This window comes from Harpegnathos saltator, unplaced genomic scaffold, assembly GCF_003227715.2.
Source record: "Harpegnathos saltator strain DR-91 unplaced genomic scaffold, Hsal_v8.6 scaffold188, whole genome shotgun sequence".
Classification (NCBI taxonomy): Eukaryota; Metazoa; Arthropoda; class Insecta; order Hymenoptera; family Formicidae; genus Harpegnathos; species Harpegnathos saltator.
Genome location: NW_020229970.1, coordinates 496,750 through 511,190, shown reverse-complemented (window position 1 = coordinate 511,190; position 14,441 = coordinate 496,750). Strand labels below are relative to the sequence as shown.

The 14,441-nt window shown below is 44.4% G+C and overlaps 1 protein-coding gene across 7 annotated transcripts in view; it reads left to right on the top strand.

Annotated features, from left to right (window-relative positions):
- Wdr62 (WD repeat domain 62) overlaps positions 1-14,441 on the top strand; it is a 134,654-nt gene that overhangs the window by 46,695 nt on the left and 73,518 nt on the right. Inside the window, exon 1 of one of the 7 annotated variants that reach the window (XM_025297781.1) lies at positions 12,217-13,961. The exons of the other annotated variants lie outside the window; for them this stretch is intronic. Within the exon in view, the coding sequence (XP_025153566.1) occupies positions 13,893-13,961 (69 nt within the window). The 5' untranslated portion in view covers positions 12,217-13,892. Of the gene's footprint in view, positions 1-12,216; positions 13,962-14,441 lie in introns of those variants that run through there. 7 annotated transcript variants of the gene reach the window in all.

Below are 14,441 nucleotides of genomic sequence, written 5' to 3'. Positions count from 1 at the left end.
TGTAAAAGCTCACTGAGCGGTTGTTGTAGTACTGCTAGAATGCACTTTGGCTACGTTTCAATATTCACATGTAAACACGAACAGTATAACTACCCCTTACCATTACCAAAGATATTTCGAAGTTATAATATATCTTAAGATTAAAAGAAGAAAAATATTTAATTGATATTAAATAACTTGGAATCTATCAAAGTTCTAAAAGAATACACCAATAATCACTGAGCGCTCACTGAGCTGCTTTCTCTGCTGAACGCGACTATTCTATCTTCGTTTCTCATTAAAAATCGACATATTTATGTAATAAACATACATCATAATTCTAGGTTTGCGTATGCGTTATTATTAAAAATAAATAAAGAAAATTTAAAGAGAAAATTATAAAGAGTTTTAACATAATTGGTGAAAAATTTTGTCAATTAGGTAAAATTGTTACCAAAAGTGGGGAAATTTGAAGAATTTTTGCATTAAGATTGATGAAGAAACAATTTTGATCCAGCAACACTGGCCGTTCAAGACGCGTCGCGCCGAACCTCATTTCAGACACATCTACTTCTGCAATCTTTCCTCTGCTAGATTGATTTCTGCATTTTCCCCAATTATCTGTTATTTTATGCGATTAATTTTCTTAATATTTACGCGAAATAATCATAGCGTGCGGCAGATTAAAATCCGTTTGCTTTGATACATTTCTCGGACATAAATCTTAAGTGAAAAACGGAGCGTGTTCGTGTCCGATATTTTTCATCGGAAGCTTATCCCGTCACTTTGAACAGAGAAAAATGATATCTCCGTGATACGGTCCGACGTTACGTCGTAGACGTAGAACAAGGAATTCACGCCCACGCGTCGCCACGACCGAAAATGCAATTGTGCGCAAATGACCGTGTGGGTCGTTATATTGCGAATTAGCAGCCGCCAATGGCGCGGTCCACCGCGCACTCAATCTTCATAAACGCCGGCCAGCGCGGAGGTCGCCCATTTTTGACAACTCCGCGGACGAGAGCCGGTGCGCCTAGACAAGTCTCAGCCCTGGACGGAGCGTTATATTGTTAACTTAGGCAAGAGGAGTACCAATTTGCGGTGAACGGAGAATCACGGTATCTTGACTCTTACTTTGTTTGTACACATCTTGCAACCTGTATCGACAACTCATAACAAAAGGCCTGTCTTTTATGACCGAGTTAGGGTACACTCTCGGGATGTAAAGAGAAACAAGTTGAGATCTGTTGCAAAAGAGAGAAGAGAATTGGCAACAAGATGAAGTAAATGTCCCAATGGCCGAATATTTAACGGCGCAATGCTACGATTGCTTAATTTTATAAAGACACGTGAAATTTAATGATACAAATATGCAATTAAGTATCAAAATTTATTATTAAGAAATGGAAGATACAAAAAGTTTCAAAATTAGTCAAAAATAAACCAAATTTTAAAGACAGAATCTTCATTTTTATTGAGTTTTCGTTTTTTTATTGACTATTTGAAACCATCCTATGTTAATCATTTTGTTTATAAACATTTTATGAACTATGTGTCTCATATAAGCTAACGATTATATACTTTTAAATTATAAACTATTTAATTAAGTCTCTTAATTTCTTTCTCTTAATCCCTTTTACTTCTTTTCTCTTAATAATTTCTTCTGCTTGGTTTTCTTCATTTCTTCGATGACTATTTTCTTGTACCTTCATAACTTATTTCCAGTTATTACCGGAAGTTTAAAGTCATTGGATAGAGCGTACTCGACTTAGTCGTGAAAATTTTCGGCATTTTTGCTAAAAATAATTTCCCTTTACTTTTGAAAGATGTAGATAAGTGCTCAAACACCCTGTATGATAGAGGTTATCATGAAAGGTGATTATACGATAAGGGTGATTAAAACGTACACTTTTAAAGCATTAGAATATTTATTTATTTTTAAACTAATGTTGACAATATTGTTATATAATCTTATTCACACAAAAGCACTCGTAAAGTTAATCTTCACATCGATTTTTCCTTACTTTGCTTATTAGTACTCATGAGCATTATATCACCAAAGCAAATTGCACTAAATGAGTCAATGTGGTCGGTTATGCCGATGTGAAGTTGGCACCTCATTTTTTAGTACCGCAAGTTCTAACGATAGTTCTATTCGCACCCACAATAGTTCTACAGTTCCTAATAGGTTCTACCAATAGTTCCGCTGAATTAGTTAACAAAATGGCAGATTGAAAATATGAGGTGCTGACTTCCCGTAGCACCGCCACTTCTAAAAAAAGCCATTTCAAGCACGAAATCTTATAGTTCTAGAATAGTTCTATAGTTCCTGATATGTTTTAGCAAAAGTTCTGGCTTCTAACCATGTTAAAATAATTTTTTAAACTTAGCAGCGCCAGCACTGCACCACAAGAGTAAAGTATCAGTTTGCTAGCAGTTTCAGCCGACTTCTGGGTTTCTTTTAGTACTTCTACAATAGTTTCAACGTATTAGGTGGGTTTCGTCGCGGGTGCCGGCCTTTAATTATTTTTTAATAATTTTTGCAACCTAGCGCCAGCTCCGCACCACAAAAGTAAAATATCAGTTTGCTGGCAGTTCCAGTCGATTTCTTAGTCTCTTTTAGTAGTTCTACAATAGTCCCAACGCTTTAGGTAGGTTTCGTCGGGGGTGTCGGCGTTTACCTATTTTTAAATAATTTTTGAAACTTAGCGCCAGTACCGCACCACAATAGTAAAGTATCAGTTTGCTGGCAGACTGAACTACTAAATGAGAACTTAATAACTTATAAAATTTAACTACAAATCATTTTTTTATCAACTAAATGCATTCTTATAATTATTCTTCATCATTTTCGGATTGAATACCGCAATGTTCATAAGATAAAAATAACAAAATAAGGAACGTTTTAACAAATATATCAAACTTTTTAAAAAGATGTTAAGAGCATCGTCAAAGCATGTCCCGCATCCAATCACGTTATAATTTTCTTTTACTGTGAATACTAATTTTTACAATACTTAAAATGATTCGTCGTGTAAACATTTTTGGATCTTGACAGATTTCAACTATATATTAATATTACACCAGCAGAAATATTTGAGATTAATAATGATAAGTTTTTGTACATGTGTCCGGATATAGGGACACGTCCGGCAATTGATATTTTTATCTTAATGCAGCCAGGTCAGCTACAAAAGATAAATCTGAATTCATGCATTTCCCTTCGATGACGTTACTTGAGTTGGTCGCAAACGGGTCCACGGGTTCAGCTCGAGCTGATGCGAAATATAATTTCGCCGAATACATCCAGGAAGACGAGCCAGGGCGAGAAGCGAGCCGAAGTACCGTAATTTTTTTCTTCACCACTAATTAACCTTCCCCTGTAGAATGTTCCGTTCAGATATCCTCGTGTCTCTCGAGAAGTCATCGGGCATCGTTATCGAAAGCGTGTTCGTTCGCGCCGGTTATCGACGACGTGGTGTCTCATTCTCGCAGTCGACGCGTCGGTGCCGGAGGAGACGCGGCGGTGCGTTGACCGGTTCCGACACACTTCGTACGCACGACCCCCGGGTGCGTGTGCTTTTACTTTTTATCCGAACGACCAATGCCACATGCGCGTCTCTGCGCACACGGCAAGGTGGCCCCTCTCTCTTTCTCTTCCCCCTCACTCTCTCGCGTTACCAGGCGTGCTGTTGCAGCCGCTCGCACGCGTAACGCAACGTACGACTGCCACTTCCTGTTGTTGCTATAACGGTACGACGGTACCATCGATTGTTCCACGACGCTCGACCCCTGTGGAAGAGAGGGGGAGAGGAGGCAGGAGACGAAGAGGAGAAAGAGAGAGAGAGAGAGAGATAGAGAGGAGAGGGAGGGAGGGCAAGAGCGCACCCACGTTTCCGATCGATCGTTCATCGGCGCGCCGATGTTTATTCGCGCGCGAATTTGCTGGCCGACGGCCTTCTCGAAATACCTCCCTCCAAAATGCATTTTCCCGCATCATAACAGATGATTATGAGAAACGATAAAACGACGGAAAGGATCACACATTTACTCGCCGTGTCTTGTTGGTAATTAGAGGATCGCCTGAGTTTTTGCACAAGAGCGACACGCGGCTTCAGCGCGTTGATGTTGATTGCAGCCCGCGAAGGACAGACTCTTGTTTCCGCGACTGGAGCACAATTTCGCGGTTTAAGCGTCGCGACGAGAAAATCGCTTCCGCCGGAAGAGAGCTTGCGAGGAGAGGAGAGAAAAAATACGCGTGATATTTGTCGTCTCTTCTCGTAAATCCTGCAACGACGTTCCACGACAAAGGGCGTGCACGCGTAATCGGCACAGGGGGCTCGTACATCACTCGCCAACGGGGGTGAGATAACTGTTATCCGGTGGCGTATCTCGGGAGGAAGCTCCCAGTCGAGAAATTAAATTGCGTCACATTAAGTCGCGTCAAAATAAAAGTGCACGTGTGTGCTCCGCCGCCGCGCCGCACAGTGGGGCCAGATGACATTCTTTGGTTGAAAATTCTCTAGAGACCTGAATTTCCAACCGACCATCGACACCAACCGATAATCCGTTGATCCTGAATAAATTCCGAAGAGATCTGTCTTAACAAAGTTTAAAAAAAATTTTTTTTCTCGAATTACTAGCCCCAAAAGAGGAAAAATTATTAAACGTTAAACGCGAGAAACTTGTGAAGTACTCATTATTTGACACTTATTTCTATCTAATAGCGTATTCGGCGGATTGAAACTATGAAACCAATCAACAGACACCTCGAGATTTATCGATCCTGAACCAGAAACCCATTAACTCGTATGCTCAAGATACAAAAAGCATCAAATATAAATCCGTTAAGCACAAAACCGAGGGATTTTGAGTCTTAAGCCCATCAACCTAGGAATCTATCAATCTGAGAACTTTTTAGCTCGTGGATGCATGAAGCCGTATATATTAAGAGCCCCAAATAGTCCAAGAACTCAATCTAACCATAGCTCGAGAACCTAATAATACTCGACGTTGAATATTCTATAAAAATAGCTACAAAACATTAAGTTCGAGTCTCGAAACTTTTAAGACAAACTCTAAACCCATGAACCCTGAACCGATAATTTTTTCAAAATTTCGACTAGACAGATCTCTTTGGAATTTATTCAGTGGAATTTATTCAACGGACCAACCTCCTCATCCATTGGTGTCGATGATCGGTTGGAAACCGAGTTTAGGTCTCTAGAGAATTTTTTGAACTAAAAAATGTCATCTGGCCCCACTGTGCGCCAGCGCGTACGCTCTCTCTTCGTCTCTTTCTCTCGCGTTCCTCTTCGCCTTCTTACACACACGCGCGCGCATATCATTCAGTTAATTAAGGTTTCGCGAAGTCCGCTCTATCTGCGCGGCACCGGGGAATTTAATAGCGCGGTCGCGACGGTGTACGCACTTTATCTGATGTTACACTGCAGTTTGCGACTGACGCGCTGCACGCAGAGCGGAGGACGGACACGGCGAAAGGGCAAGGGGGGTGGGCGGCGGGAGGAGGTCGGTAAACCTTTTAGGCTTTATTAGATCGCCAGTTAATGACCAATCAGCTGCGTCACGACCGCACCTTCCCTTCGCCATTAATCGCTTCTTCCTCGCGTCCTGCGAGCATGGGCTTTTATTTATTCTCTCTCTCTCTCTCTCTCTCTCCCTCCTCCACCTCGCCATATTACGTGCCTTAATGGCAGCGTCCCTTAATCCCGGCAGAGTAACGCATTAGCAGTCACGAGATATTTTCCTCGTGTCGTTGACATTGCGCGATATCGACCGGCGCCGCGGAGATTTCCCGCGGAATTTTCGCGTGCAATGTTTCGCTGTTTTTTTTTTTTTTATTCCTTCCCACCTCTCTCTCTCCCCCTCTCTCTTTCTCGGGAAATTATGTAAATAGCGTTATGTAAAATGTATTAGGTGTACAAACGAATAATTCAAATTTTTTAAATGGCTAAGTAATTAAATTTCAAATAATCAAATTTTCTGGCTCTTTTACGGTTATATAGCGTTGATATATGGCTATTAAAAATTACATTTAGTATGGCGGAAGATTCAACAGAACCTCAAAAATTATTCAGTTCAGTACAGACAAAAATGGCAACAGATGAGGTGCATATCCGACACTGCATTCTTCACGAATTCCAACGAGGCAAAAATGTTGCAAGAGCATGCGAATCGATTTGTTCCTTTCTCGGCGAAGGTGTTGTATCGTACGATGTGTATGCATTTTGGTTTAGACGATTTAAAAGCGGCGATTCAGTCTGAGTGACAAAGAACGTCCTGCAGGACCTCAGAAGTGCGGCAACGATGATTTAGAGCGACTGCTCGCTGATAATTCAGCACAAACGGAAAAAGAGCTTGCAGAGCATTTAGGAGTAACGCAACAAATTATTTCCAAACGCCTATACGAAATGGGGCAGATTCAGGAAGAAAGAAAATGGATTCCGCATGAACTCACTGAAACTAACAAAAATCAACGAGTGGCAGTGTGTCTTTCTCTTCTCAATAAACAGCGTCGAAAGTCTTTCCTGTAGAAAATTGTTACGGGCGATGAGAAATGGATACTCTCTGATAATCCGAAATACAGAAAGTCATGGGTAAGTCCCGGCGAACGTCCCGTCAACCATCGGTCGCAAAGCCAAAACACTTTGGAAAGAAGATTCTGCTCTGCATTTGGTGGGGTATGAAGGGCGTGATTTATTATGAGCTATTAAAACCGAATGAAACAATTACTGCGGACCGCTACCAACACCGATTAATCCGTTTGAGTCAAGAATTAGAACGAAGACGTCTGTACAGCGGCAAAAGAGAACGCCCTGTGAAATTGTTGTATGATAACGCTAGACTACACATTGCTGCTACGTCAATAGACATCATAATGAGTCTTGGCTCGGACGTTTTGCAGCGCCCGGCATATTCACCAGCGACATCGCTGTTACTGATTACCACTTGTTCCGGTCGATGCAACATGCCTTGTCCGATACGTACTTCAAATCAGTGGATGAGATCCGAAATTAGCTTAACGACTTTATCGTGTCCAAAGACACAACATTTTTCCGACATGAAATTCATCAACTACCTGAACGAAGGTAGTTTAACCCTTTGAAGCACGAATTTTTCTATGCAATAATAAAAGAAACTGATTATGTATATAGGGATTTTCTAGGTCGTTGATTACAAATATGGAGTCAAAATTTTAAAATTCAAAATGGCGGATTCAATATGGCGACTTCAAGTGGCTAACTTTGATATGATATTATGGATATGTATCAAACTCAGTATATATATGTTTTTTCGATCACAGATGACAAATACAGAGTCGAAGCTAAAAAATTCAAAATGGCGGATCCAATACGGCGAAAAAATTTTCTCAAAATTTTGCAATCTTTGTGAAAAAAAGTATAATATATAGAGTTTCTTGGATCAGTAAGTTCGAATCTTCAAAATTTTAAATCCAAATTGCATATAAAAACGTATTCAACTTTATTAAAAACGAATATTTTGAAGATTATTTGGACCTTGCTTCACCTTTATACATAACGAGATTTCTAATATAATTGAAGGAAGATCCATTTGTTAGAATTTATTCACTGTAAAATATTTCTCAATATTATTGAAAATGAGAACTATTATTGATTTCTACATATCGAATCTGATATTGAACTTTTTCCGAATGCAATTTCGTGATAAAGTTTTTTACTTCTAATTTGATTTTGTGATTATCGAAATTTGTTATAATAAAAAATTATTGAATTTTTCAATTCGCGTGTTTATTCACTAACCATAAATTATTTCCATACTGTTCTGAGAAAATTCTATTTTGAATTTTGAAAATTTTTATCCGCCATCTTTGGATCCGCCATTTTGAATTTCGGAAATCTGATAACAAATTCATGGTCAGCGACCCAAAAAACCCACCATGTATCTATTTCTGTCAAAATCCAAAGATTTTGAACATTTTTGTTCACCATATTGGATCCGCCATTTTGAATTCCGAAATTCCAACCGCGGATTCGTAATCGGCGATCTCGAAAACCCCAGGATATCAATTGTCATCCATATAGCTATAATTGTTCTCTTTGACACGAATTTTTTGTACAAAAAATACTGTTTCTTGCATTTAACTACTTATATAAACAATTTCATAAACAATTTATGAGAATTACACATTACAACATACTTAATACTCGACATAATTTTCTCGAATGAAAACCCACAAAACAGCAAGAAAATCGAGTGTTTTATACCTGAAAAACGTAATAAAATGAAATAAAAAAAGTGGCACTCCAGAGTGCCGCTGTGCTTCAAAGGGTTAAAGTTATAAAAAACAATGGCGAATATGATTGACAAATTTCTTGTATTTTCTTTTAAAATAAACCTTGAATTTAGCTGAAAATTTGGAATTATTCATTCGTATACCTAATATATTTATTTTTCGTTCAAACAAGTGCAGTTCCAGCGAAGTCAGTTCGTTCCCCGCGGCCAGAATTTCCGCGTAAAATAAGAAACGTTTTATTTACGAGGTGAGGCAATAGTTGCGCGCTAATTGAACGATCGTCGCTTCGTCTGTTTTTCCTCCGTAAATCGCGCGGCGGTTGTCGGCCGCGGCCAGTCGAATTCCCCTTCGCGAGCGCATCGCGCAACAGACGCACCGAGACCTGTCGCGCGTATTTTGTACATCCGCGTATTCGCCGGACAGGTTAATTGTAGAAAGGTCGAGTCACCGTTACGCGTCCTATAAATCGGAGACGCGCGCGTAATATTTCAGGGCCCGGCTCGCGATGACGAACACCACGCGTTCGCGCTGGCGGCGCATTCGGAACCGAACGTCGCTGGCGCGATGATAGATAATAGGTCGACGAATAAATCGATGACTGAATTAATTACGTGTCGCTCGCTCACGACACGACGCGTCGCGCAATTTATTCGTGATTTCGGGGCAGAGGGGAGAAGATTCACCGAGCGACACGATGTTTCCACCCGCGGCGAATGGGCGGTGCAGCCGCCGCGATGAATCTTCCGTGTGCGCGATTTTGTTTTATTTATTATTCGTATACTCGTTTCTTATTTCTTCCGCGTATTTAAACTTTTATTTATTTGTCCGGAATACGTACATTTATTTTTACGTGTGTTATAATTTTCGACGATTCCGAGTTCCGAGTATCGCAAACGCGTCTCGCCTCAGATCACTCAGATACGAGATGTCCGAGAGCGAATCGCGAATTGCGCAAACATCGGCGAAAACAATTAGCACGTAGAACGCGCGGCTTTTTCTTCTCCCCACGTAACAACGCTCACGGGAGACCGAGCGTGACGTTTTGTCTCGGGTTTCGATACAGGCGATAAAACGCCGTATCGATAGGTCGTGCAACGCCCCCCTCGCACAATTGCTCCCAAAGCGTTCTCGTGAAAAATTCACTCGCGCGGATAGAAGAGAACATCGACGAATGCAGCGCGGCGCGGCGCGGCGCGGCGCGGCGCGGCGGTGCCGGAGGCGGAGGCGTCGGCTGTACTCTCGTCGCCGCCTTTCCACTCGGCGACGGCGACGGCGAGTCATAATGAGATCGCCGCTTGCGCGGTCCGCGCGAATATTTCGACTTCTCCGGTCTCGCCTTAACGACTTTTATTAGACCGGCTTTCGTGTTCCACGCGCGCGCGCGCGAGCGGGAGAGAGATAATTTTTTGGACGCGCACATAGCCATTATCCCGATCCGTGCTCGCGATTCGCGAACCGTTGCAGAGGCGTATTATTATGCGCGTCCTGGAATCGCGCGCGTTCTCGCTTTCAAAATTTTACTTTCCTCCTTGTGCACTCGATTCCACGCGAGATACGACGAATCGCGTCGTGTTGCTCTAGTATTAAGTGTGTCTCCTAGATACCGATCGCGAGAAGCGGGCTGTTTTCCTTTCTTTTTTTCCCCTCTTTGACGTTCCGTTCAATGTGCGTGCAGAGAAAAGTCTCAGAAAATGTCCGAGACAGGTCGTTCGGTTTTGCGCGAAGAAATAATATTAGGAGTGTGATTTAGATCCGAGCTTTCCTTCCCTTTTCCCAAATATTGATTTACTTAAACAAGATAATGAAGGAATACCTCAATCGGAATATTTTTCTTCGTTTTCTACAACTTTTTCCCATCTTTCTGACAAGAGATGGATTTCACAACGATAAAAAGAAGATTCTTCTTTGGAGAAAATTTGTCCACCTCTAGAGCATGTTGCATCGACCGGAATAAGTGATAATCGGATGGAACAATGTCTGGAGAATATACGCGGGGTGTGACAAGATCTCCCATTCCAGCTCTACTGGCGTTTGCTTCACTGATAATGCAACATGGAGTCGAGCATTGTCGTGAAGAAGAATCACTTTACGTCGTTTACTCGCGATTGGTGATCGTGTTTTGTCCAATGCTCGCTTCAATCTGTATAATTGTTGTTGAGAACGATCGGCGATGACAGTGTTTCATTCGGACAGTTCATTTATTTATTAACAGTTCATATTACACAACACCATGATACCATGAAATACATTTTATAGCGATACCTTTGAACCATGAACATTGTTTCTCGATTTGTGCCTCGATTTGTGCCTCGATTTGTGGATGTTGCTGGTTGGCTTGGATCAACCCATGACTTCTTTCGTTTGGGATTATCGAAATATATCCATTTTTCATCCTCAATAACCATTTGATACCAGATCTCGTCATTTTTGTCTGGCGATCAACGAAATGCAAATATTCAATCGGTTCACAATTGGCGTTTTCCGATAATTGATGCGCGGAACCCATTTTGCTTCTTTGTGAATCTTTCCCATATCATGTAAATGTTGTACGATCAACATTTAATGCTCTGGCAAGTTCTAAAATGGATTGTGCTGGATTTTCGTCCAATGCTTGCAAATCTACATTTTTAAGCCTTTTTGATTGTCCTGCGATTTTTGTCGCCAACATTGAAATCAACCACTTTTGAATCGTCCAAACAAATATTCATATGTCTTAATTAATGGAGCAACATCATCATAAGTTTCTATCAGAATTCTATGAGCTTCAGCCGCTATTTTCTTCTGAATTCGATTAAAAAACAAAAGTAACGCGTGTCGAAACGCGCTCCTTAGGAAGCTCCATTTCTCAGATAGTGTTAACACGATTTTTACTATTGTCTGTTGTTAGTAAACGACTGAATATCATGGATTGATATTAAAGCGTTAAGAAATAATAGCTGTGCTTGGAATGTCTTCCACAAAACTGACACGTTAGTGCCATTTCTTGCAAAACCCTCGAAACTAAATCACGCTCCGAATATTTTCTTTCTGCTTGTTTCTTCTTCGAATCTCTCATTTAGATTGCACTCGGAAAATGTGAAAAAAAAGATACCGAAAAGATCGCGCGACGAAGGAGGTATCTCCGAGGTCAACGCGGAGGACATCGTCGTAGACGTCGTGTGTGCGAGAGTGAGACGCGACGGCAATTGATATTCTGCTTCCGGCCGAAACGAAAGCGAATCTTTTATCGATCGTCGTTTATATCGATGATATAATAAGACGCGCGGCCAAATGGGCGCAACCCGACGGTGTCTCGCCGTCGCCCGTCGCGAGAACCGCCGCGCCGCCTCTTACGCGCGCGTGTTTTGCAATAATTGAGTTTCACGCGTTGTTTCTCGTCGCCGATTACTTAAAAGTCCGCGCTCGGCTGTCCCTCGCCGATGAAATTCAGATGTAGGCGGCGATTTTGTATTCGACAACCTCTCAGCGGTATCGAGGACAAGCGGCGCGAGAGGCCCACGTGATATTTCTCGATGCCGAACGTCGTTTTGCGAACGAGCGAGAAGCGTGTGCAATTTGCCCCGGCGACTGTTTTTTATTATCATTATTAGGCAGGAGAACAGAATTTCCCCCTGCACGTGACAGGAAGGAACGTTCTATTTATTAGACGCGCGGATACCGCAAACCGTCGTTCAAACAATCCTCAGACAAACAGACTGAGAGACAGAATCATGCGGTTGCGTAAGTGCAATTTGTAGATAACTTCCTTTTTAGTGCAGCAGAGGTGCGTAATCGCCGCACGCAGGTAAGACGGAAAAAACATAACGACGCGTCAGTGTGGCAGGCAGGCAGGCAGGCAGGCAGGCAGGCAGGTTGTGTACTGTCATGAGAGAGTGAGAGAATGAGAGAGAGAGAGAGAGAGAGAGAGAGAAAGAGAAAGAGTGGGGATCACAGTCGGATGGCAGAACCGCTGGAACGCCTAACCTCAGTACAGAGTCGGACGCCCGTCGTCGCTCTCCTCAACGTCGTCTCTCGTCTTTCTTTCGCTGCTCTTCTGTCACCGTCTCGTCATCATCGTCAGGGCGGCGCGCGGGCGCGGAAATCGCACTGTCCGTCCTCTCGGCGTTACGTAACGTTTCAAATCGCGACGGGCCTTTTTAGCGAGAGTAAACGAGCGGAGCAACGACTCCAAGTGGAGCAAAGTTTCTCTCCTCTCGGGGAAAACGCGTCGAAGGAGAGAAGATGAAGAGCGGCCGGTGATCGGCGCGACGTCGATCGTCCGCTCGGTCTGTCGGGCTCGAGAGACTTTCGTGAGACTTTCTCGCGGATTTTGCGATTTCGGAGTGAGGAGCTTCGCAGCGACGGACGGCCACGGCCGGAGGGTGGAACGGCCGGCCGTCGCGATTTGATGAAGTTTTCATAAGCGGGGGGGGAGGGGTCGAAGAACAAGCGATAGTCGCTCTTGAAAAATCCCGCTTTTACGCGCGCAATTTTCACCGGCGATTCAGCTCGCGAAGGACCCGCGTTCTTTCCTTCTCTCCCGAGCGAACAGCGAGTATACCTTCCTCGGGAAAGTGGTGGAAGGCACAAGTACCTATTCATAGACGCGCGAAAAGGCTCAGAGAAGGAGAGGTGCTGGCTAAAAACAGAGAGACGGAGAGAGAGAGAGAGAGAGAGAGAGAGAGAGAGAGAGAGAGAGAGAGAGAGAGAGAGCTACAAAGCACGCGAGCGGGCTCTCCGCAAGTATCGCTCTATTCTTCGGCGCCGCGCTCGCGCGATTCTGCGTGGAGTCGTGAAGAGGACGGAAAACAATCCCCCGCGTCTCGCGCGTGTCCGCTCTCTTCCGTGTGTGTTAATTCATCCGAGCGTAACATCGCAAGAGCCACCGCGGCAGCGGGACCACTCGAAGTGTCTTCGTGGCGCAAAGGCGTTTAAACATCTCTCGCTATTCGCGGAGGGAGCGAGGTGTTTTCGATGTAAAGTAGAAGACACGGGGCTCTATGAAGTAACGAGGGGAGCAGTGACGAGGAGAAAAGGGGGAGAGGCAAAGACACAGAAAGAGACATGCTTCTGCGCCACGTGAGGGGATTTCCCGGAGGAATGCCAGCGCAGACGATCGAAGCCTCGGCACAAGTCGGCGTTTCTGAGATGCCCGCCGACGCGTGATCTCGCACTTGTCTCTCTCTCTCTCTCTCTCGCCGTTTCTCGTCGAGGCGTCGCGAAAAATGCGCTCGCGGCAACTCGGCAGACCGCTGCGTGCAATTCGCTAGTCGGAGCTTCCTGGAACTCTCCGGCGCGGCGGCGGGAGTCAGTGACAGTGTATGTGTGTGTGTGTGTGTGCATGTGTGCGTCCGTGCGTGTGAGTGCGTGCGTGAAGCTCGTCGGCCCGAACTCTCGTGGGGGTTGCGGCTCGTGCACCAGGTGGACACACACGAGGTAGCCCAGGGATGTTGTAAGCCACCGAGGGCATGAGAACGTCCTGGGGCGGCCGGTGAGCGAGAAACTGCTCGTCACGCCGAACTACTCCCACGTGCGCGGGAGGGAGGAGCGGGGACGCGCGACGACGTTCATCGTGGTCTCGTGGGTGCTCTCTTGGAGCGAGGAAGAGGAGGAATAGGGTGATCCGGAGCTCGAGAAGATGGCTTTGATAGCGCCTAGAAACAGTTCGCCCGTTATACGTGACAAGGAGAATATTCCGGCTTATGATGTATGTATATTCGTGCGTGTATGTGTGTGTGTGTGTATGGGTGTGCGTGCACGCGCCTCTTCCTCCTCCGTTGGACGTTTTCCTCGGCGATTATAGCGTTGTCTGCCACGTCGGTGCAGGTGCGGCGGCCGCGGCGTGTTACGCGTTGAGAATGAGTCGTCGTAACGATGACGACGACGACGACGACGACGACGACGACGACGACGACGACGACGAGCACGCGCCGGGAGATCGCGCGAGGACGATTAATAAATCGCGGCGTATCGAGCGCGCGACTGCCGCCGCGGCCTCATTAGCGTCCGGTTAATCCTGACTTTGATATCAGCAAGAGCGCGCCGAACGTTTGCGGGGACCGCGGGGAACCCCAAGGAAGCGAAGAGGAGGGGAACGGCGTGTTTTCGCTCGTAATTAATTGGATTTATCGGTCGCGCGTTTCTCTTCCCCTCCTCCTCCGCCATCGGCTGCGATCTTCTTACGATC